This window comes from Loxodonta africana, chromosome 6 (assembly GCF_030014295.1).
Source record: "Loxodonta africana isolate mLoxAfr1 chromosome 6, mLoxAfr1.hap2, whole genome shotgun sequence".
NCBI lineage: Eukaryota > Metazoa > Chordata > Mammalia > Proboscidea > Elephantidae > Loxodonta > Loxodonta africana.
Genome location: NC_087347.1, coordinates 11,337,921 through 11,362,436, shown reverse-complemented (window position 1 = coordinate 11,362,436; position 24,516 = coordinate 11,337,921). Strand labels below are relative to the sequence as shown.

General features: G+C 43.2%; 1 protein-coding gene across 1 annotated transcript in view; it reads left to right on the top strand.

The window, feature by feature from the left end:
• ARMC9 (armadillo repeat containing 9) overlaps positions 1-24,516 on the top strand; it is a 177,808-nt gene that overhangs the window by 63,203 nt on the left and 90,089 nt on the right. Inside the window, exons 10-14 of the mRNA XM_003417916.4 lie at positions 2,968-3,002; positions 11,013-11,124; positions 13,162-13,254; positions 20,683-20,773; positions 22,157-22,280. Of these exons, the coding sequence (XP_003417964.3) occupies positions 2,968-3,002; positions 11,013-11,124; positions 13,162-13,254; positions 20,683-20,773; positions 22,157-22,280 (455 nt within the window). The remainder of the gene's footprint in view (positions 1-2,967; positions 3,003-11,012; positions 11,125-13,161; positions 13,255-20,682; positions 20,774-22,156; positions 22,281-24,516) is intronic.

The following is a 24,516-nucleotide window of genomic DNA, read 5'->3' as shown; positions in this document are numbered from 1 at the left end:
CTGTGGGTGGTGGGGGGATGGTGGGTCACACTACCTCTGCCTCTTCCTTGGTAGGGGGAGCAAGGAAGGAACAGCAGGCAGATGTGTGCATATTCGTGCCGTATCCACCTGTCGTGTGCACACTTGTGCTGCTTCTACCTCGAGCTGGGCAGAGGGGAGAAAGAAAAGGGCCTCAGGGGAATTGCATGCAGCCACACCACTTCTGCCTCATGCTGAGCACGGAGAGGGAGGAAGGAGCAGCGGAGGGTATGCATGCACAGTTGCGGCACCTCCACTTCTTACTAGGCAAAGGGTAGGAGGAAGGTGTGGTGGGTAGATGCACGTGCAGTGGCGCTGCCTCCTCTTCATGCCAGGTGGGGGCAGGGAGGAAGGGGCAGCAGGGGGGTGCATGTGCAATTACGTCTCCTCCGCCCCTTGCTGGAACAAGGGAAGTAGGAGGGAGCGATGGGTGGGCTCTCTTGCTGCCCCGCCTCCACTGTCCTCCACTGAGCCCTTGGTAGGGGTATAGGTTGCGGATAGGCATGCAAATGGGGGCATGCCTAGTCCTGCTCATCAGGTGTGCAAGGGGGGGTAGTGGATGGGGTTGGGTGGGGTGGGAGGAAGAGGAGAGGTCTTCTTGTAATCCGCTAGTCAGGCGAGGTGGTCAAGGTATGGGATCCTGTGCCATGGGATGAGAAGAATTGTGTCCCCCTGGCTAGGATACATGGGTGCTGGGGCATCTCATGTCTGCTGCAGCCTGCGAGCGGGGCCTGTCCCCACTTGAATACGAGGAGGTGGGGCCACCGGAGACCAACTGGGTGGGAGACCTTGTGTTGATGCTCTGTGGGTCCAGTGCCTCATGCGTGCCACTTACCCTTGAGCTCAGGTGCCGCTGCTCCTGAGTATCTCTGGTTCTGGATCCTGGCTCCCTCCCTGCTTCTGCTTCTCTCTGTTTGTGTCTGTAGTGTTTCTCTGTCCCTTTTGGGGAAGTTGTGAAGTTGCCTTCCTGTTTTCTTCACCTGGGGCCTGTGCTGGCTTTGTCCTAAGATGGCCGCATCAGGCTGAGATGGCTGGCTGAGTTCCTGTATTCTGTGTTATTCCTCATTTGCTGTGTTCATTCACTTTTTCCTTTCTGTCAGCGTTGGTTTAGTTCTTAGACCTTCTTTTTTGATGTTCAGGGTTCCCAGATTGTTATCTGCTTCTGTTTCACTTGTTTTTGGGGTCTTTGGTGCAGGGGTATGTTATGGTGCTTGTGATTAATCCACCATCTTGGTTCTGCTATAGACAGCTTTTTAACCCACTGAACTGACGGAAATTTAAGAAGGTGTCATGGATTGAGTTGTGTCCCCCAGAAATATCTGTCAACTTGGCAAGGTCATGGTTCCCAGGACTGTATGATTGTTTACCATTTTACCATCTGATGTGATTTCCCTATGTGTTGTAAATCCTATCACTGTAATGTAATGAAATGGATTAGTGGCAATTATATTGATGAGATCTATAAGATTAGATAATATCTTAAGCCAACCTCTTTTGAGATATAAAAGAGAGAAGCGAACAGAGAGACATGGGGACCTCATACCACCAACAAAGCAGTGCCAGGAGCAGAGTGCATCCTTTAGGCCTCAGGTTCCTGCGCTGAGATGCTCCCAGACCAAGGGAAGACTGATGCATCACAAGGACCTTCCTCCAGAGCCGACAGAGAGAAAGCCTTCTCCTGGAGCTGGCACCCTGAATTCGGACTTCTAGCCTCCTGGATTATGAAAAAAATAAACTTCTCTTTGTTAAAGCCGTCTACTTGTGGTATTTCTGTTATAGCAGCACTAGATGACCGAGACAGAGGGATAATATCCAGTGCTGATGAGAAGACAAGAAAACAGCTGCTCTCATTCACTGCTGGGAACCTGGCAGTATTATCAGAATTAAGAATCACATATCCTTTTATCCAGCTAACCTACCTTTGGGAGTGTAGCTCACAGAGCTGGAAGTACCAGGAACAGGCTTTTTTGTTTTAGGAATTTTCAAATACCCTAAAGTAGAATCATAAAATAAGTCCCATGTGTCCACCAACCAGCCTCAACAATGAACAGCATTTGGCCAATCTTGGCTTACCTCTCTTGTCTACTCAGGGTTTTCTCGTGGAGTTCTTTAAAGCCAGTTGCAGACATTTTATCATTTCTCCTCTACATACTTCAGTATATATCTGTAATAGATAGAGGCTTTAAAAAACAAAAGAAACATAGCCACAGTTCCAAAAACAGTTAGTACTAATTCCTCGGTATCATCTGGTACGTATTCAATTTTCTCATTATTATCTTTTTGCAGTTGGTTTATTTGAGTTGGTCCAAACAAGCACCAAACTGCATTTGGTTAACATAGTTAAGTCCCGTTTAGTGTGTTTTTAATACAGCGCTGCCTGTAGCGGTAAACACAAGGCAGTAAGTGGGACAATGGGATGGACATCCATAGAGAAGGGAATGATTTGGCCTGGGGATGGGATTAAAGGGAAGCTGGGTGGAAGGGAAATTGTTAATTTTTTCTTTGAGCACTTTATAGTGTTTCACTTGGTACAAAGTGCATATATGTGTTCTTTTTATTCTTAGATAAAAAATCTTAATAAAGATAAAAAAAGATAATAAAATGATTGACATTGCTTTCATTTCTTATAGTGTCTTTAATTAGGCAGCTTTAAGCGCCTCTGGGGGTTAGGTTAGGGAGAATCCACTGGGTGTTTTTTTACAGAGGCCTATTAGGAGTGGCGTATCGACCGGTCAAGCGTGGGAGGCATGTGAAATGCATCAACAGTATATTGCTTCATTTTGGTTTGGGGTGATTTTTATATTGTACATGATTGTGATTAGACAATCCTGATGGATAAAAACTTTTTCAAATCTGTTGATGAAGTGCTGTTGCAATGATGTGGGATTAACGCATTGCCATCAGTGTGTAACGGGGTCTGTTTTCTTCTCTTCCCTCTCCTCTCCCCAGGCTTCAACCATGTTAAGAGCCTCCTTGGTGCCTGCGTAAGTAATTGCTCTTGTTGTTGTTGGTAGGTGCCAACCAGTCGACTTTCGACATAGTGACCCCATGTGACAGAGTAGAATTTCCTAGGGTTTTCTAGGCTGTAATCTTTATGGGAATGGACCGCCAGGTCTTTTCACCCATGGATGTACTGGGTAGGTTTGAACCACCAGCCTTTTTCAGTTAGCAGCAAAGTGCTTAACCAGTGTGCTATCAGGGCTCCTTACCTTAGGGTTAGAATTGCCAATTGTTACATTTGCTAATGTTATTCTCAGTGGTATAAGAGGTAAGGTCACCTGCAGAGACTAAAGGGGGGGTAGTTGGAGGAGGAAGCTCAGAGGACACAGGAGAAGGTATGATGCAGTCTTCTAAGACAGTGGGAGAGTGCCTGGCCCGCGGACATGCAGGGTAGCTAAGCAACTTAGTTGATAATATTGCCACTATTGGCAAGTAAATGTGGCTCATATGATGTTTTTTCTTTCCTCTAAAGCAGATACCCAGCTACAGAACATTATCAAATTTAGCTTTGTAATTGAAAAAAAATTTTTTTTTAATAATATTTATTCTCCTTAAAGTGCAAGTTTACAAATCAAGTCAGTCTCTCACACAAAAACCCATATACACCTTGGTACACACCCACTCCCAATTACTCGCCCCTTAATGAGACAGCCCGCTATCTCCCTCCACACTCTTTTCATGTCCATTTCGCCAGCTTCTAACCCCCTCCACCCTCTCATCTCCCGTTCAGGCAGGAGATGCCAACAAAGTCTCAAGTGTCCACCTGATCCAAGAAGCTCACTCCTCACCACCATCCCTCTCCAACCCATTGTCCGGTCCAATCCATGTCTGAAGAGTTGGCTTCGGGAATGGTTCCTGTCCTGGGCCAACAAAAGGTCTGGGGGCCATGACCACCGGGGTCCTTCTACTCTCAGTCAGACCATTAAGTCTGGTCTTGTGAGAATTTGTGGTCTGCATCCCACTGCTTTCCTGCTCCCTCAGGGGTTCTCTGTTGTGTTCCCTGTCAGGGCAGTCATCGGTTGTAGCCGGGCACCATCTAGTTCTTCTGGTCTCAGGATGATGTAGTCTCTGATTCATGTGGCCCTTTCTGTCTCTTGGGCTTGTAATTATCTTGTGTCCTTGGTGTTCTTCATTTTCCTTTGATCCAGGTGGGTTGAGACCAATTGATGCATCTTACATGGCTGCTTGCTAGTGTTTAAGACCCCAGATGCCACTCTTCAAAGTGGGGTGCAGAATGTTTTCTTAATAGATTTTATTATGCCAGTTTTTTAATTGACTCAGATGTCCCCTGAAACCATGGTCCCCAGATCCCTGCCCCTGCTGCGTTGGCCTTCGAAGCATTCAGTTTATTCAGGAAACTTCTTTGCTTTTGGTTTAGTCCAGTTGTGCTGACCTCCCCTGTATTGTGTGTTGCCTTTCCCTTCACCTAAAGTAGTTCTTATCTACTATCTAATTAGTGAATGCCCCTCTCCCACCCTGCCTCCCTCCCCCGTCTCGTAACCACAAAAGAATGTTTTCTTCTCACTTTAAACTATTTCTCAAGTTCTTATAATACTGGTCTTATACAATATTTGTCCTTTTGCAACTGACTAATTTCACTCAGCATAATGCCTTCCACCCCCATGTGTCTGTCGGTTTGTCGTACTGTGGGGGCTTGTGTGTTGCTGTGATGCTGCTAGCTATGCCACCGATATTCAGATACCAGCAGGGTCACCCAGGGAGGACAGGTTTCAGCTGAGCTTCCAGACTAGGAAGAAGGACCCGGCAGTCTACTTCTGAAAAGCATTAGCCAGTGAAAACCTTACAAATAGCAGCGGAACATTGTCTGATATAGTGCTGGAAGATGAGCCCCCCAGGTTGGAAGGCACTCAAAAGGTGACTGGGGAAGAGCTGCCTCCTCAAAGTAGAGTCGACCTTAATGACTCTAATGAGTAAAGCTTTCGGGAGCTTCATTTGCTGATGTGGCACAACTCAAAATGAGAAACAGCTGCAAACATCCATTAATAATCGGAACCTGGAATGTACGAACTATGAATCTAGGAAAATTGGAAGTCGTCAGAAATGCAATGGAATGCATAAACATCGATATCCTAGGCATTAGTGAGCTGAAATGGACTGGTATTGACCATTTTGAATCAGACAATCATATAGTCTACTATGCTGGAATGACAACTCGAAGAGGAATGGTGTTGCATTCATCGTCAAAAAGAACTTTCAAGATCTATCCTGAAGTACAACGCTGTCAGTGATAGGATAATATCCATACGATTACAAGGAAGACCAGTTAATACGACTGTTATTCAGATTTATGCACCAACCACTAGGGCCAAAGATGAAGAAATAGAAGATTTTTATCAGCTGCTGCAGTCTGAAATTGATCGAACATGCAGTCAAGATGCATTGAGAATTACTGGCGATTGAAATGCAAAAGTTGGAAACAAAGAAGAAGGATCAGCAGTTGGAAAATACAGCCTTGGTGATAGAAACAATGCCAGAGATCGAATAATAGAATTTTGCAAGACCAACAACTTCTTCATTGCAGATACCTTCTTTCACCAACGTAAATGGCGACTATACACATGGACGTCGCCAGGTGGAACACACAGACATCAGATTGACTACATCTGTGGAAAGAGACGATGGAAAAGCTCAATATCGTCAGCCAGAACAAGGCCAGGGGCCGACTGTGGAACAGACCATCAATTGCTCATAAGCAAGTTCAAGCTGAAACTGAAGAAAATCAGAGCAAGTCCACGAGAGCCAAAATATGACCTTGAGTATATCCCACCTGAATTTAGAGACCATCTGAAGAATAAATTTGACACATTGAACACTAGTGACCAAAGACCAGACGAGTTGTGGAATGACATCAAGGACATCATCCATGAAGAAAGCAAGAGGTCACTGAAAAGACAGGAAAGAAAGAAAGACCAAGGTGGATGTCAGAGGAGACTCTGAAACTTGCTCTTGAGCGTCGAGCAGCTAAAGCAAAAGGAAGAATTCATGAAGTAGAAGAACTGAACAGAAGATTTCAAAGGGCCTCTCGAGAAGACAAAATAAAGTATTACAGTGACGTGCAAAGAGCTAGAGATGGAAAACCGAAAGGGAAGAACACACTCGGCGTTTCTCAAGCTGGAAGAACTGAAGAAAAAATTCAAGCCTCGAGTTGCAATAGTGAAGGATTCCATGGGGAAAATATTAAATGATGCAGGAAGCATCAAAAGAACATGGAAGGAATACACAGAGTCATTATACCAAGAAGAATTAGTCGATATTCAACCATTTCAAGAAGTGGCATATGATCAGGAACCGATGGTACCGAAGGAAGAAGTCCAAGCTGCTCTGAAGGCATTGGCGAAAAACGAGGCTCCAGGAATGGGTGGAATATCAATTGAGATATTTCAACAAACAGATGCACCGCTGGAGGTGCTCACTCGTCTATGCCAAGAAATATGGAAGACAGCTTCCTGGCCAACTGATTGGAAGAGAGCCATATTTATGCCTATTCCCAAGTTAGGTGATCCAACCGAATGTGGAAATTATAGAACAATATCATTAATATCACACGCAAGCAAAATTCTGCTGAAGCTCATTCAAAAACAGCTGTAGCAGTGTATCAACAGGGAACTGCCAGAAATTCGGGCTGGTTTCAGAAGAGGGCGTGGAACCAGGGATATCATTGCTGATGTCAGATGGATCCTGGCTGAAAGCAGAGAATACCAGAAGGTTGTTTACCTGTGTTTTATTGATTCTGCAAAGGCATTTGACTGTGTGGATCATAACAAACTATGGATAACACTGTGAAGAATGGGAATTCCAGAACATTTAATTGTGCTCATGAGGAACCTTTACATGGATCAAGAGGCAGTTGTTCAGACAGAACAAGGGGATACTGATTGGTTTAAAGTCAGGAAAGGTGTGAATCAGGGTTGTATTCTTTCACCATAGCTGTTTAATCTGTATGCTGAACAAATAATCTGAGAAGCTGGACTATATGAAGAAGAATGGGACATCAGGATTGGAGGAAGACTCATTAACGACCTGCATTATGCGGATGACACAACCTTGCTTGCTGAAAGTGAAGAGGACTTGAAGCACTTGCTAATGAAGATCAAAGACCACAGCCTTCAGTATGGATTACACCTCAACATAAAGAAAACAAAAATCGTCACAACTGGACCAAAAAGCAACATCCTGCTAAACGGAGAAAAGATTGAAGTTGTCAAGGATTTCATTTTACTTGGATCCACAATCAACAGCTGTGGAAGCAGCAGTCAAGAAATGAAAAGATGCATTGCACTGGGCAAATCTGCTGGAAAGGACCTCTTTAAAGTGTTGAAGAACAAAGATGTCACCCTGAAGACTAAGGTGCGTCTAACCCAAGCCATGGTATTTTCAGTCACATCATATGCATGTGAAAGCTGGACAGTGAATAAGGAAGACCGAAGAAGAGTTGACACCTTTGAATTGTGGTGCTGGTGAAGAATACTGAAAATACAACAGACTGCCGAAAGAATGAACAAATCTGTTTTAGAAGAAGTACAGTCACAATGCTCCTTAGAAGCAAGGATGCTGAGACTGCGTCTTACATACTTTGGACATGTTGTCAGGAGGGTTTAGTCCCTGAAGAAGGACATCATGCTTGGCAAAGTACAGGGTCAGTAGAAAAGAGGAAGACCGTCAATGAGGTGGATTGACACAGTGGCTTCAACAATGAGCTCAAGAATAACAATTTTAAGGATGGCGCAGGACCGGGCAGTGTTTCGTTCTGTTGTGCATAGGGTTGCTATGAGTCGGAACCGGCTCAACGGCACCTAACAACAACAACAACAACAATGCCTTCCAGGTTCCTCCATGTTCTGAAATGTTTCACAGATTCCTCACTGTTCTTTATCGATGCATAGTGTTCCATTGTGTGAATATACCATAATTTATTTATCCATTCATCCGTTGATGGGCACCTTGGTTGCTTCCATCTTTTTGCTGTTGTAAACAGTGCTGCAGTAAACATGGGTGTGCATATATCTGTTCGTGTAAAGGCTCTTATTTCTCTAGGATATATTCCGAGGAGTGGGATTGCTGGATTGTACGGTAGTTCTATTTCTAGCTCTTTAAGGAAGTGCCAAATTGATTTCCAATGTGGTTGTACCATTTTACATTCCCACCAGCAGTGTGTAAGTGTTCCAGTCTCCCCACAGCCTCTCGAACATTTATTATTTTGTGTTTTTTGAATTAATGCGAGCCTTGTTGGAGTGAGATGAAATCTCATTTTAGTTTTGATCTGCATTTCTCGAATGGCTGATGATCGTGAACATTTCCTCATGTATCTGTTAGCTACCTGAATGTCTTCTTTAGTGAAGTGTCTATTCATATCTTTTGCCCATTTTTTAATTGGGTTATTTGTCTTTTTGCAGTTGAGTTTTTGCAGTATCATGTAGATTTTAGAGATCAGGCACTGATGAGAAATGTCATAGCTAAAAACTTTTTCCCAGTCTGTAGGTAGTCTTTTTACTCTTTTGGTGAAGTCTTTGGATAAGCATACGTGTTTGATTTTTAGGAGCTCCCAGTTATCTGGTTTTTCTTCTACATTCTTTATAATGTTTTGTACATTGTTTATGCCATGTATTAGGGCTCCTAACGTTGTCCCTATTTTTTCTTCCATGATCTTTATCGTTTTAGATTTTATATTTAGGTGTTTGATCCATTTTGTGTTAGTTTTTGTGCATGGAGTGAGGTATGGGTCTTGTTTTATTTTTTTGCAGATGAATATCCAGTTATGCCAGCACCATTTGTTAAAAACACTGTCTTTTCCCCATTTAACTGTTTTGGGGCCTTTGTCAAATATCAACTGCTCATATGTGGATGGATTTGTGTCTGGATTCTCAATTCTGTTCCATTGGTCCATGTATCTGTTGTTGTACCAGTATCAGAAAAAAATTTTTTTTAATAGAACAAGAACCTGTTTAAATATTTTTAAAAGTTAAACTTTTCATTTTGAGATAATTTCAGAGTTGCAGAAATAGTGCAGAGAGTTCCCATATACCCTTCACTCAGATTGCCCAGTGTTAACATTTTCTATAAGCTTAGTAGAGTTACCAAAATCAGAAACTTACCACTGACACAATGCTGTCATCTAGTCTACAGGCCTGATTCAGATTTTACATTGTTCCATTGTGCCCTTTTTCTGGCCCAGCATCCAGTCTAGGATCAGACATTGATTTAGTTGTCATGTCTTCTTAGTTTCCTTTCACTTGAAGCAGTTCCTTAATCTGTCTGCTCTTTCTCAACCTTGATACTTTTGAAGAATACTGGCCATTTATTTACAACTGGAATTTTAAAAGAAAGTATATTAGTTTTTAAACTCAAAATAGTATCTTACTTAGGGGAAGAGGGGTCAAAATAATCAATTTGCGTGTGTGTGTGTGTGTGTGTATGTGTGTGTTTTTACTGTGTGATGTATAAAATAGAAGCTGCCCCTCACCAGGAGTGTTTGCTAAGATCTCATTTGTTGCCCTCTTTTCTGACCCATTCCTCTGGGCCCTCTAGAATCTCATTTTGCCTTTTAAAAGCTAACATTAAATAAAAAAGCTCATAATTTTTTTTTTATGTGAAAGTAATACTCATTTTAGAAAATTTGACTGCTATAGTAACATATGAAGAAGAACATTTGAATTACCCAAAATTTAACCTCCCAGAGATAACCAGTATTATCTCTATTTCCAGCATACCCTTAAAAACAAAACCCTACGTAATTAGTCTTTTCATCAAACTCTTTGTAAATCCCAGTGTTTTTGTTTTACCTTTGTATTGGCTAAATTACATTCTGTTTTGTTTTTTAATTTCGAAATAATTACAGACTCAAAAGAAGTTGCAAAAATAGTACATAGAGTTCCGTCAGTCTGTCTCCCAGCTTTCCCCAGTGGTGACCTGTTATATGGCTGTATAACAGTGTCAAAATGAGGACATGAACATTGATAAAGTGCTGCTAACTGGACAAGACATTCCGTTTTCATCAGTTTTTCCATGCACACCAGATTCCTTTTGCTCAACAAATAAGGACTCTGGGGTTTCTACCAGAACTAAGGCAAGAGTTTGAGTCAGTCCATGCCGTGTAGCTCTCTGAACAGAGATCCTTGTTAATTGAAACCGAGCTTCCCCTGGGGCCTTTGACTTGTAGTCCTTCTGCAGAGGGTCTGCAAGTTGTCCTACAGACATCTCCTGTCTGAAAGGGATGTTCCTTTGCTGCTTCCTGACCATGCCCTCCTCTTCCTCCCTGGAGGGTCTAACCGTCCACCCACTGTTCATGGTTGTTTCCTGGCCCCTGATCTGCCCTTCACATTCCCCTAGTCCAGAACCTCAGGCTTGAGAGGGAAGGGCTTCAGGATTTTAGGTAGAACTCTTGGGGCCTGCAGATGCCCATAGACTTTGGGCTTGGCTCAGGGCTGTAAATAGAAAGTTGATGGAAAGTTATGATGCCTCCGAGATGACTTCTTCCCATTGCGTGGTGTCCTTGCATTGGGGAAGAAGTCACCTTGACGTGAGTCCAAAAAAACCAAAACCGAATACATTGCCGTCGAGTCAATTCCGACTCAGAGCGACCCTGTAGGACAGAGCAGAACTGCCCCGTAGGGTTTCCAAGGAGCGCCTGGTGGACTGGGACTGCTGACCTTTGGTTAGCAGCTGTAGCCCTTAACCACTAGGCCACCAGGGTTTCCAGTGCGGGTCTAGCAGGTTAGAGGGCCTTCTTATTTTAGAAAAAAATGTTATGGAAAACGCCAGTACATACAACTGAAAAGGCAGAGCTGAGCTGGTTGACACTGGGATGGGGGGCCTGGATCCCAGCTCTGTGTGCAGCCCCAGAGTTAATGCCGGGAGCACAGAGAAAACAGGCCCTTGGCGCATCCTCTCAGGCAGCTCTGAATCGATGTCATGATACTGAGGAGAGCTAACCGATACGCCCTTTTCTTTCTCTCTGAACTTGCCTCACTGAGTAGGAAATTGAAGGATGTCCCATTACTGCCCTCCCTGGATTATGAAAAACTGAAGAAGGATTTAATTTTTGGAAGTGACCGCTTGAAAGCATTCTTGTTGCAGGCTCTGCGCTGGGTAGGTGCCTTTCCCTTGATGTTTTAAAAAAAAAAAAAAAAAAAAGACTGTGGTGATTTTCCAGGCTGGCTACCTTGCTTGTGTCTTTTAACCCATCTACTAAAAATCTTCCTTCCTGCTGCCTACTGATACCAAGAACTAGGTTAAAATAGAACATGTGAAACAGCTTCTGAAGAGAGACTTGGCCTCATTTTTAAAATCTCTGTATTAACAGCACAGTTGCCACTGGCTTTCACTCGGTAATGTGATATATGCCTTCTCAAGGCCCCAGGAGACAGACTCTATCATTGGGGGACTTTTCTGGCCATCCACCACACTCGCAACTTAGCAGTGGTCATGTGTTACGGAACATGTGGTTAAGGCCAGGCCACAGTTGTGAGCTTTGACCTCTGTAGAGACCTCGGTGGCCACACTAGCCCATAGCAAGGGCAAGAACTAACCAACAAGTCTTTAAAGGCAGTAAGGCCTTGTATAGATTGTTACTTTTCTCCTTAACTCTTCAGATTGATCACCGTTGAAGCTACTCGTTCTCAAGCTTTGGGCAAGGACCCCAAAGAGCTTTTGTTTAAGTGAATTTCTTCTACCATTATTTACCATATTAAAATTAAAACTTCGAAAAATTAAAATATATATTCATTCAAAATTAACAATAAAAATCCATTACTTGGTAACATAAATAACATTTTTCTTATGACGAAAGTTAAATTTTCCCCAAAAATTAGTAGAGGAGTGGCATTCTTTTACATTTTTGCAGATTCCTTTAACACCTGGCTTCATGGAGGACAGCTGGGTTCTCACATCTGCTTCTGTATTCAGTTTGTTGCAGTATCCTACTGCATATAGCCTCTGAGATATTGAGCAGGAAAAAGACATCACATCTTTGTATTGTTACGAAAATAATTTTGACCTTGTGGACACGCCAGAAGGGTTTTGGGGACCCCTCAGTGTTTCCTGCACGATACTTTGAGAACTGCTGGCTTGAGCCAACACTGCTTGGCTCTTTAACTCAACCCAAAAAACCAAACCCATTGCCATCGAGTCAATTCTGACTCATAGCGACCCTGCAGGCCAGAGTAGAACTTCCCCCATAGGGTTTCCAAGGAGCAGCTGGTGTATTCAAACTGGTTGGTAGCCGAGCTCTTAACTACGCTTAACCACGGTGCCACCAGGGCTCCCTTAACTCAATGGCCCATTTTAACTCACCCTGTGTGAGTGTCGAACCCCTTCATGGGTCCCGGGCTTCAAAATGCCTTTGAGTAATTCCCTCATCTCTGCATGGAAAAGGTCTCCTCACTTTCCACTTCCAGTTTTTCGGTAGTACCTCCTGGAATGTGGTCTGGAGAAGTATCCTGAGGAGCCATCCAGGAGCAGCAGGAAGAGTCCTGGAATCAGTGATGTCTGTGGGGGTTTTGTTTGAGGAATGGTCAATTGACTCTTGAGGGTGGAGCAACCTGAGTGATCCCTACCCTGGGTGTTTGCCTCTGTGCTCAAATTAATCACCTTCACCTTTAGCTGCTGCTTAGTTTGCCCACTTAACACTTCCTGTCAGTCCAGGCCACCCTGGAGCCTCTGAGTGAGACAGCGTATCCCTTTGGTGAGGGAATGACATTTTCACAGAATTGCGAAGAAAAATAAACACCTTTCTTATGGTCTTATGTGTGTCCCCCTCCACTGCCCCGTTCCAGTCCCCTACCCCCTGCTCCTCCACACCAGCCCAGAGCCCCCGCCCTGGCCTCAGTGTACTCAACAGAAAGACAGCAGCCCCCAAATGTGACTTGGCCATTTTACCACTTCACGTCTCTGGAGATTTCACATGCATAAGTTGACTCCAGCATCCCCTACATCACCATTAGAGAGTGCAACATGGTAATTTCTTATTGGTAGACTGGTTGGCTGATTGACTAGCCCCCAGCTGGATATTATTTATTTTGTGTGGTTTAGTATATAGTAATTGGTGCTGCCGTTTAAAGCATAAGTAATTACTCTATGGAATTTTTTCCTGTTAAGACTTAGGTATCTTGTTTTTCTCTACTCCAGCGCTTGACCACTTCCCATCCTGGAGAGCAGAGGGAGACTGTCCTGCAAGCTTACATCAGCAATGACCTCTTGGACTGTCACAGCAACAACCAGGTCGGTGCAAGATGGGCCAGAGCCTGGCCTGGGCTTCACTTCTGGACAGTGATCTTAACAGATTGGGGATGGGGGTGGACCTTAATTTCTGGGCACGTTCAGCATAGTGGCCATGTGTCGACCTTAAGGTCCTGTGAGCTGCTGAGGTCTGCCTTCTACCTGGACAGTGGCCCACTTCTTGCTTCTAGTGAAGAGTCCCAAGCAAGTTAAAACTGTCCATTCAGCACTGGAGCTGCTTTGTGCCATTTTTCCTATTCTCAGTTCCCTACTCTTGCCCTCACCCCACTGCTTACCTTTCGAAAACTGAGCATGACCTATGGTGGGCAAGGTAGATAAGCAGATTCCATTTTTTTCACCTGACTTAAACCTTGTAAACACTGTGGAAACCCTGGTGGCACAGTGGTCTAAAAGGCTGGCAGTTCAAATCCACCAGCCGCTCCTTGGAAACCCTATGGGACAGTTCTACTCTGTCCTGTAGGGTCGCTGAGTTGAAATCAGCTCTACGGCAACAGGTTTGTTTTGGTTTAAACACCGTATTTGTACATAGGTAGTCCCGACTTGCGATGTGTCTGAGTTACGACAAACTGTCCTTAACGACCATCCTTTTTTTTTTTTAATGATTTGTGTATTTTTTATGTATGTATGTATTAAAATATATCTGTAAGTTTTTATGTAACATTTCAACCCTCAAAGACAAACAAAGATCAGATTTATAAAGATACTGATAAGAAAAGGCAATAAAAATGAAAACCTAAAAAAAAATGGGGTATTTGACTTTTGTCAGAACCAACTTACAACGGAGTCGTTGAAAACAGAGCCCCATTGTAAGGCAGGGGCTACCTGTATAGCTCTAGACCACAGAGGTCTAATGTCGTAGGAAAAGTACTGGACTTGGAGTGAGTTAAACCTGGTTCCATTTTTTTTTTTTTTTTTTACCATGTAGTAGCCAGATGATCTTAAGCAAGCTACTCCATCTGAGACCCACCTGTGAAAAGGATCTGTTATCTACTTGAGGAGGTTGTTGGGATGAGTGCATGAGTAATGTGTGGGAAGGATTGAACCCAGTTCCCAGCACGGAGTAGTCAGTACAAGTTTTTTTCTCCCTACTCCCCACCCACCTTCTTCCCCGTTTCCTGTACCAGTCTTCACTGGAGAGGAGCAGGGTCAGGACCTTGCACGTGCAACATATAAGAAGACACTGTGTTTCGTTATTGCAATTGAATTTTTATCCAGAATTCTCTGCATCCTTTATCTCCCTGTTGTTACCTTTAGAGTGTGCACCTAGTGAAGTGTCAGTGCTCGCTGTCAGAACGGCACCCTGGGAAAATGACCAACATGTGCACACAGGTGGTAAAATTCAAGAGTTGGGTCTTCGAGCATAGTCTAATTCCTCATGTGGAAAAGAGCTGTATTAAACTTGAACAACAGTCTCTCGTTTTCTTGGCTTACTTTCTTGTGCTGTTTTGTTTGTTTGTTTGTTTGTATTTCTAATGATACTGAAGCCAGCTATAAAGCAGCTGAATAATATATGATGACTTATAGACTCTTAATTTAAAGAGTAAATCCAATAGTGATTCTTTCCGTATTATCATATTTCATTGAGTCTAAGATGTAGTTTTCCCCTCATTTTAGCATCTCTGAAGTTGAGGTACATCCTAGAGTCAATGGCATGTTACAGTTTAATTGGCAGTATTTTTTTTTTCTTTCTTGTTTTTATATAAAAAAAACGAAGTGTCCTCTCAGAAAGATGACTTAGATTTCATGTTATGTGCTATTTGCCAAAATGCTTTGATCTTTTGTAGCCATTGAGAAGAGGGTCGATTTTTACTTGTGCCATTGTTTTTAGTGGCTCTGAATTTTTTTTTTTTTTCCAATAAGAAATGAGCTAGAGTTCTCTGAAGATGTCAGAGAACCTGCAGAGCAGGAAAACTTATGTAGCATGGATGTGTGTCACCATGATGCCAAAAAATTGACCCTTTCCGTCAGGAAGTGAAGTAATTGGCTGGCTTTTCTAGCTAGTGGTTCTCAAATTTGGGTATGTAGCATTACTACCTGTAGGGCTCATTCAAACAGATTACAGGGCCCCATCCACAATTTCTGATATGTACAGGGTGGTGTTGTTAGGTGCCACTGGTGCCGTTGAGTCGGTTTCGACTTACAGCGACCCTGTGTACAACAAAACAAAACACTGCCTGGTCCTGTGCCATCATCACATTCGTTGCTATGTTTGAGCCCATTGTTGCAGCCACTATATCAGTCCATCTCATTGAGGGTCTTTCTCTTTTTCACTGACCCTCTACTTTACCGAGCATGATGTTCTTCTCCAGGGACTAGTCTCTCCTTGATAACATGTCCAAAGTACATGAGACGAAGTCTTACCATCCTTGCTTCCAAGGAACATTCTGGCTGTACTTCCTCCAAGACAGATTTGTTCGTTCTTCTGGTGGTCCATAGTGTATTCAGTATTCCTTGCCAACACCATCATTCAAGGTGCCAGTTCTTCTTCTGTCTTCCTTATTCATTGTCCAGCTTTTGCATGCATATGAGGTGACTGAAAATACCATGGCTTGGGTCAGGCGCACCTTATTCCTCAAAATGACATCTTTGCTTTTGAACACTTTAAAGAGGTCTTTTGCAGCAGATTTGCCCTATGTAATGTATCATTTGATTTCTTGACTCCTGCTTCTGTGGACGTTGTTTGTGATTCCAAGTAAAATGAAATCATTGACAAATTCAGTCTTTTCTCTGTTTGTCATGATGTTGCTTATTGGTCCATTTGTGAGGGTTTTTGTTATCTTTATGTTGAAATGTAATCCATATTGAAGGCTATGGTCATTGATCTTCATCAATAAGTGCTTCAAGTCCTCTTCATTTTCAGCAAGCAACGTTGTGTCATCTGCATATTGCAGGTTGTTAATGAGTCTTCCTCCAATCCTGATGCTGTGTTCTTCTTATAGTCTAGCTTTCTTATATGGGATGGGGCCCCAGAATTTGTCTTTCCAAAAGGCTTCCAGTTGGTGCTGATGCTGTTGGTGCAGGGGACACACTTTGATAACGACTGTTCCAGACCAAAAACGTTGAATCAAATTGTAGTGAGTTCAGCTTTTCATTTTTAACTGATTGTTTTGATGTTGTATAGTTACATCTCACATTGCTGAAGGTGTTGTGATGTCAAATTTTCCACATTCAAGAATCTAGTGCTATATATGTAGTTATACAAAAGCACAGTTCCTTCAGTCTAGGAAATTTTCTCTTATTTTCCAGAATCATGTTTTCAGTTGTGAAATACATCATTTGCACAGATGAGTGTATAAAACACATACGGACAGTTTAAAGAATAATAATAAAGCAAATACCTGTGTTCCCACCACCCAGATTGAGAAGTGGAAACTTACCAATTCCTCAGAAACTCCTATATCATATCCCCCTCCCTTCCTTCAAGAGACAACCAGCACCCTGACTTCTGCATTAATCAGTTCCTTTCTTCTCTTTATAGTTTTACCATCTATACATGCACCCTAACTGGCCTCACCAACCCAGCAGCCAGCACAATCCTGGCTCTGTGAGGCGAGAGCATTGCTGACCCTGTCAAATGCAGGCATCTAAGAGATAGTGTGAACACAGTCGCCAGATCATAGTCAGTCATCAGCTCCCCTGGGCACTTATACCATCCTCTCTGGGGACGTTGGTGGTCAAGGTCGGGGAGAGTCCTGGAAAACAGGGCATCTGGGAAACCTGAAGGTACAAGTCGTCTGGCAGCAATATTTATACTCAAGGGGGTTGAGGAGCTGCTCTGTGATTTTGGCTTTTGAGCCCACCTGGTGACGCAGTGGTTAAAGTGCTTGTCTGCTAACCAAAAGGTAGATGGTTGAAACCCACCAGGTGCTCCCTGGGAGAAAGATGTGGCAGTCTCCTTCTGTAAAGATTATAGCAGTTCTACTCTGTCCTATAGGGTTGCCATAAGTCGATATCGACTCAGCGGCAGTGGATTTGGTTTTGGTCTAATTCTAGTTCTGAAGAGTTGATCAAATGAGGATGCTTCTGTGGGGGCAGAGCCTGCCCACGGCTGATCCACCCAGCAGGGCATGGAAGGAGGAGCTGGGACATGGTCAGAGCTATTCAAGCCCAGATCAGATAAGCATCTGGACTCATCTCAGCCAGGCATTTGTTCTCTGTTGAAAAATATGGTACACGGTGCACTACTTTGGAACACTGGCAGTATTTATTAAGACAATATATGCACACTCTGTGTCCCAGCAAAACCACTCTTAGGTCTGCACCCAGCAGAAATATGTCCATCTGTTCACTAAAAGACACACAAGAATGTTCATAGCAGCACTGCTTATAAAAACCAGAACACTGGGTATAACCCAAATGTTCATCAACAGCAAAATGGTATGTTAATTGCGATGTATTTGTAAAATGAGATACATAAAGCAGTGAGAAGAAACACAACACACAGCATGGATGAATCTCATAAACAACATTGGATGAAGAAAGTCAGGCATAAAAGAATATATACCGTATGATTTTATCTATATAAAAATTCAGCAAGGTAAAACTAACCTATGATGTTAGAAGTCGGAGAGATGTTACCCTTGGTGAGGCAGAGACTGGAAGGAGGCACCATAAGGGAATGGTCTGCTTCTTGACCTGGGTACTGGTTACCTACATGTTCACTTTTTGGAAATTCATCAAGCTGTACACTTCTGATTTGTGCTATTTTCTGTATGGAAGTTATACTTCAATAAAAATCTTACCAAAATAGAGATGGTATAATGGCAGTAAGCATCTTGAGGACAGCCCTCAACATGTCACTGTCTTGAGAAGACTCAGTCAGCCATCTGCTGGCTTCTTCATCTCTCTTCAACAGACCCCCTTAGATTCTTTTCGCCTCTTTCTTGAATTGGATCTCCTGTTTCCAGTATCCCATATCATCTTTTTTTTTTTTTTTTTTTTGTAGTCTTGTTTTGGTGCAGGACATCTTTTATTCATGACTTCTGGAGAAAGGGTGATGCATGGAAAGTATATTTTTGAGACTGTATATGTCTGAAATTGTCTTTATCCTTTGTATAGAATTCTGGTTTGCAAATAACTTTCCTTCAGAATTTTGAAGACATTGCTCCATTGTCTTCTATCTTCCAGTGTTGCCATTGAGAAGCCCAAAGCAATTCTGATTTCTGATCCTTCATATGTGACCTGCTTTTTTTTCTCTCTAGAAGCACATTGAATCTTCTCTTTCTCACCAGTTAGGCAATGTCCCACTGATGTGCTGCACAAGGTGTGCTTGATCCACTGCGGTGAGCACTCTGTGGGCCTCTGCAACCTGGCGGCTTTAGCTCCGGGAACCTTCCTAGAGTGGTTTGTCCATGACTCCTTACTTCCCTCCTGTTGTCTTTGCTCTCCCTTTCTGAATGTTGGACCTCCTGAACTTGTTCTTGAATTTTCTTTTCTCTCATGTTTTCCATCTTTTTCTTTTTGCTCCGCTTTCCAGGAGATTTCCTCATCTTTATTTTCCAAACTTTCTGTTGAGTTTTTTGTGTCCTGTCTTGTTGATAGGACATAGTGCCTTTTATCTCTGAAGATATTAGTGACAGATTTTAGTTGATTTATTTTTTGTTTTCTTTTCCCTGTACAATCCTATTTTCTCAGAGTTGCTTTTTTCTTCTTCATTTGTTCTATTTTCCATGTTAGAAACTTTCCTCAGATGCCTAGTGGTCCTTGGTTGCCTCCTAATGGTTTAGGGTGGTGGACTAAAAGGCTGGCGGGAAGGTCTGAGTGTGACAGTGTGTCCTGTAGATGTAGTGTTCAACTGAGGGTGCCCCACGTGGGCCATCTGTTGAGAACTTCCGAAGTCAGAACCTCTTGTTCTTTCCTCTTGGGCTGATCATTTCCCAGCACCCTGGTGGTGCAGTGGTTAAGCATCTGGCTGCAAACCAAAAAAGGTCAGCAGTTTGAATCCACCAGCCACCCCTTGGAAACCCTATGGAAAAATTCTACTCTGTCCTCTAGAGTTACTGTGAGTTGGAATCAACTTGATGGCAATGGGTTTGGTTTCGGTTTTGGTCATTTTCCTCAGAGAAGAGCTACCATCTCCTGCCTAGAGAGTGAGGGTGTGTGATGGCAGCGTTCTGGGAGTCAAGCTGGGGAAGAGGCCTAGGGTTGGCTTCTGTTCAGCTTTCATTCTGCATATAGATGCTACCCCCATTTTGGCAGAGAGCCTCTCCTCAACCGTGCCTGGGGTTCCTTCAGTCCAGAGACCCTTTGTGTTACCCTCTAAAGAGAATCTCCCCCCTGGATCTATGCTGGGAGGTGGTTGTTGAGTAGCATGGAGTTGGAACTGCCTCTTAAACAATTTTCATTCATTCTTCTTTATTTTTCCCTGATCCTTGAGCCTTTTGAGGATTATTTGATATAAATTGTGTAATGTCTCAGCTTTGCTGTCCAGGGATTTGGCCTTCTTGGGCTGGCTAAGTCTGTTACCATTCTGCTTTCCAGCTTCTAAAATTGTGTTGCTGTAATTTTTGATACTGTTTTTTCCCGTAAAAACGGCTTGGGGAAGGTGTCTGATCTCCTACCCCACAAGGCGGAAGGAGAACCGAGATCAACAGCCCAAGGCCGATCCAGTGAGGCGGAAGTCAGACATGCGTCCTCTCTCTGCTATCCTTACTAATTCTGACACCAGCTATCCCTCCCACAGCACTCTCTACTTTTCTGCTAGGTTTGATAATTCATTGCAGTGGCCACACAGAACTCACAGACCATACTCACAATTATGGGGTTTATTAGAAGGGAAGTAATAGTTACAATTCAGGCCCAGAACGTTCAGGATGTCCCCAGCCCACCTCGAGTCTCCTGCCCTGGGTCTCTCCTTCGTTAGTAACGGTGGGCTCCTCTGTGCTCTGGAATTGGCTGTCTTTAAGGAAAAACTGGCCAGTCTCCTTGATAGGCCACAATTACCCTATCACATAATACCTGGGTGGGAGTTCTAAGCCTATGGCTAGAAAGGCCACACGCAGAGTAATTGCACCGCACCTTGAGAATTTTGTTCTTTTAAAAATCCACTTACTGTGGTTTGACTGTGGTTTGGGAGGGAGCGAAATCAGATGCAGCGTTAGGTCTGCCATGCTAACCTGAAACAGCAACAACAGCGAACAATCTAGAATGCTTCCTTTGTTCTGGTCGCCATTCTCAGTGCCTTATACAATTAACGCGTTTAATTTGGAAGTCTGGATCAGTTATTTTTGTCAAATGTTGCCAAGTCCCCATTGGAAATCAAGATGTCCAGGTGAAATGTTTGCTCTCGTTTGTTTAATTGGCCTCCAGGGCACTCACCCAGAGAAGGGCACCCAAACCTGTCCAGGAGCCCCGTGTCTGTGTTTCCCACTGCCCTCTCACTCACGTCTCCCCTCGGGGCCTCTCTTGCAGAGGAGCGTGCTACAGCTGCTGCAGTCGCAGAGCGAGGCAGTACGCCAATACATGGCCCGGCTCATCAACGCCTTCGCATCACTCGCAGAAGGTAAGGCGGCAGGCTTTCTCCAGAGGAGAGCCAGGTCTTGCTGAGACACTGAAGTTCTGCCCTTTGCAAATCAACACTCTCCCCAACTTTCTTAGAGATAATACAAGTTTCTTCATCTTTAATGCATCTTTAATGCATCTGACGCAGTTTTAGTGCATCTAAGGTCTTTTATGAAAATCAGTTGTTGTCAGAGTGCTTTAGTTGATGTCAGTAATTTTGAGGGTGTGGGAGTTTATTTTGTAAGCCTTCTGCTTTTATTTTGTAAGCTTTCCAGCTTTGTAACTGTACTTTTTAGATTGCTTGCAAGGGTGTAGGGCTAATGCACTTTCTATAATTTTCGACTTAAAGCTAAAGTAAGGTTAGTGAAACAATTAGAGCTGATTCCAGGAAGCACTGCATCGTTTTCTTCAAAAGACAATGACCTCTTAAATCAAGGAGGATTTGAAAATTCCTAAGAGGCGTGCTACCATAACTAAATTCAAAATGTTTTTATAAAATGTCATTATTTCCCACAAGTTCTAATATTTTTGAGCTCTTTTTAGTATGAATAAAGGGAGTTTTCAAAGTGCGAATATGTGATACTCCAAAAATGTGTTCATTCATTCATTTGTTTGTTTTTCCATCTATTTGTCAAACATTTATTATAAACCAGGTTATATGCTGGGACCATTCATATCATACTGTTAACATTTATATCTGAAATTAATGTCTTCTGTATCAGTGTGGAAAACCTGGTGGCATAGTGGTTAAGTGCTGCAGGCGCTAACCGAAAGGTCAGCAGTTCAAATCCACCAGGAGCTCCTTGGAAACCCTGTGGGGCAGTTCTACTCTGTCCTGTAGGGCCACTATGAGTTGGAATTAACTCAATGGCAATGTTTTTTTTTGTTTGTTTGTATCAATATGGAGGACCACAATAGACTAGTGACATTCCACGGCCAGTTGTAGGGTCCCAGGTATAGGTCCTAACCTCTTCTCCAGTACATGGGCATGTCTAGGTGGGGCAGGGAGTGTGACCAGAAGCACTGCTTAGCTGTCTCTTTGTAAAGGCAGAGGGGCTTCTCCCTCTCCCTTTTTCCCCTTAGATCTGACTGTTATGGTTAAGATTGCAGGTAAACACAGCACTCTCCACAAAATCGTGACAATGAATTATGTTTAGATAACTTAGAAGAGTGGTTTTCTGTTCATTAGATAGAGATGGGCTAAAATCAACTTTGTAGGAGAAATATGTTTTAATAACTTTTTAAGACCATAAAATTACCCAAACTCTACACGTGTTATGTGCAGGCAGTATGTTTTGGAACATGAACTTAATTTAATGCAAGACAAACCCTTTCTGTCTTTCACTTGCCCTAAGTCCTGTTTCATCTCTGGTTGTATTTTCAGGCCGCCTCTACCTTGCCCAGAACACAAAGGTGCTGAGGATGCTGGAGGAAAGGCTGAAGGAGGAAAACAAGGACGTCATCACCAGAGAGAATATCCTTGGGGCCTTACAGAAGTTCAGCCTCAGGTGAGTAGGCTGTGCAATGGTGGCTCCTGTAAAACCAAATTTGAGTTTGTCTTAAGCCACTATTTAAACAACAACAAAAAAACCCATTGCCGTCGAGGTGATTCCAACTCATAGCGACCCTGTGGAAAAGAGTGTAACTGCCCCATAGGGTTTCCAATGTTGTCACCTTTACGAAATTGGACTGCCACATCTTTCTCCCACAAAGTGGCTGGTGGGTTCGAATCACTGGCCTTTCAGTTAGCAGCCGAGCTCTTAACCACTGCACCGCCAGGCCTCCTTTTTACTCCCCATAGCAACGCAAGAGGTAGATGCTGTTTATCAGCTGACACTTAGGAGAGGTCACGTGACTTTCCAAACCTTACCTCTTACCCACTCTACTGCCCTGCTCAAGGCTGCTGTGGATGGAGGAAGACGTTCTAAAAGCATAATTATATTCTCCTACCAAACATCGTCTAGTGCCAGCCAAGTGCTAGATTATGGCTCAGGCATTTAGAGGTTTAGATAGATGTAAAAAATACAGGTGAATAAAATGTGATAGAATCTCAGCCTTCAAGGTTTCACAGCCTTTTGTAGGAGCTGTGCACATACATGAATAATCACAGTAGAGCCTGGGAAGTCCTGTGGCAGTCAGGGTGAAAGCCGCCTGGTTCATTGTCCACACACCCAGCCACCCACCCCTGTAGTCTCAGTCTGGACCCTATCATGCCTTGGAACTGTTCTACGTCAGAAATGTTAAAATCAGATACTCTTTGAATCATATCTAGTGTCCTTCCAGTGCTCTCTCTCTTTTAATTATTATTAACAGCTTTGTTGAGATTGTCGTTAGGTGCTTTTGAGGCACTTCCAACTCATAGCGACCCTGTGTACAACAGAACGAAACATTGCCCTCTCTTGTGCCATCTTCACAATCGTTGCTATGCTTGAGTTCATTGTTGCTGCCACTGTGTCCGTCCATCGCATTGAGGATCTTCCTCTCTTTCGCTGACTCTCTACTTTACCAAGCATGATGTCCTTCTCCAGCAGCTGATGCCTCCTGATAACATGTCCAAAGTACATGAGACAAAGTCTCATCAACCTCGCTTCTAAGAAGCATTCTGGCTATACTTCTTCCAAGACAGACTTGTTCATTCTTCTGGCAGTCCGTGGTATATTCAGTATTCTTTGCCATCACCATAATTCAAAGGCATTAATTCTTCTCTGGTCTTCCTTATTCATTGTTCAGCTTTCACGAGCATATGAGATGAATGAAAACACCATGGCTTGGGTCAGACACACCTTAGTCCTCAAGGTGACATCTTTACTTTTGAATACTTCAAAGAGGTCTTTTGCAGCAGATTTACCCAATGCAATGCGTCGTTCAGTTTCTTCACTGCTGTTTTTATGGGCGTTGATTGTGGATCCAAGTAAAATGAAATCCTTGACAACTTCAATCTTTTCTCCATTGCTTATTGGTCCAGTCATGAAGGTTTTTGTTTTCTTTATGTTGAGGTGTAATCCATACTGAAGACTGTAATCTTTGATCTTCATCAGTAAGTACTTCATGTCCTCTTCACTTTCAGCAAGCAAGGTTGTGTGTCATCTGCATATTGCAGGTTCTTAATGAGTCTTCCTCCAATCTTGATGCTGTGCTCCTCTTCATATAGTCCAGCTTCTCTGATTATTTGCTCAGCATACAGATTGAATAAGTACGATGAAAGGATACAACGCTGACTCACACATTTCCTGATTTTAAACCACACGGTATTCCCTTGTTATGTTTGAACGACTGCCTCTTGACCTATGTACAGGTCCTTATGAGCACAATTAAGTGTTCTGAAATTCTCATTCTTTGCAATGTTATCCGTGATTTGCTGTGATCCACACAGCTGAATGCCTTTGCATGGTCAATAAAACACAGGTAAACATCTTTCTGGTATTCTCTGCTTTCAGCCAAGAGCCATCTGATATCAGCAGTGCTATCCCTCATTCCACATCCTCTTCTGAATCTGGCTTGAATTTCTGAGAGTTCTCTGTCGATATACTGCTGCAGCCGCTTTTGAATGATCTTCAGCAGAATTTTACTTGTGTGTGATATTAATGATGTCGTTCGATAATATCTGCATTCTATTGGATCACCTTTCTTTGGAATGGGCACAGATATGGATCTCTTCCAGTTGGTTGGCCAGGTAGCTGTCTTCCAAATTTCTTGGCATAGAAAAGTGAGCACTTCCAGCACTGCATGAGTTTGTTGAAATAT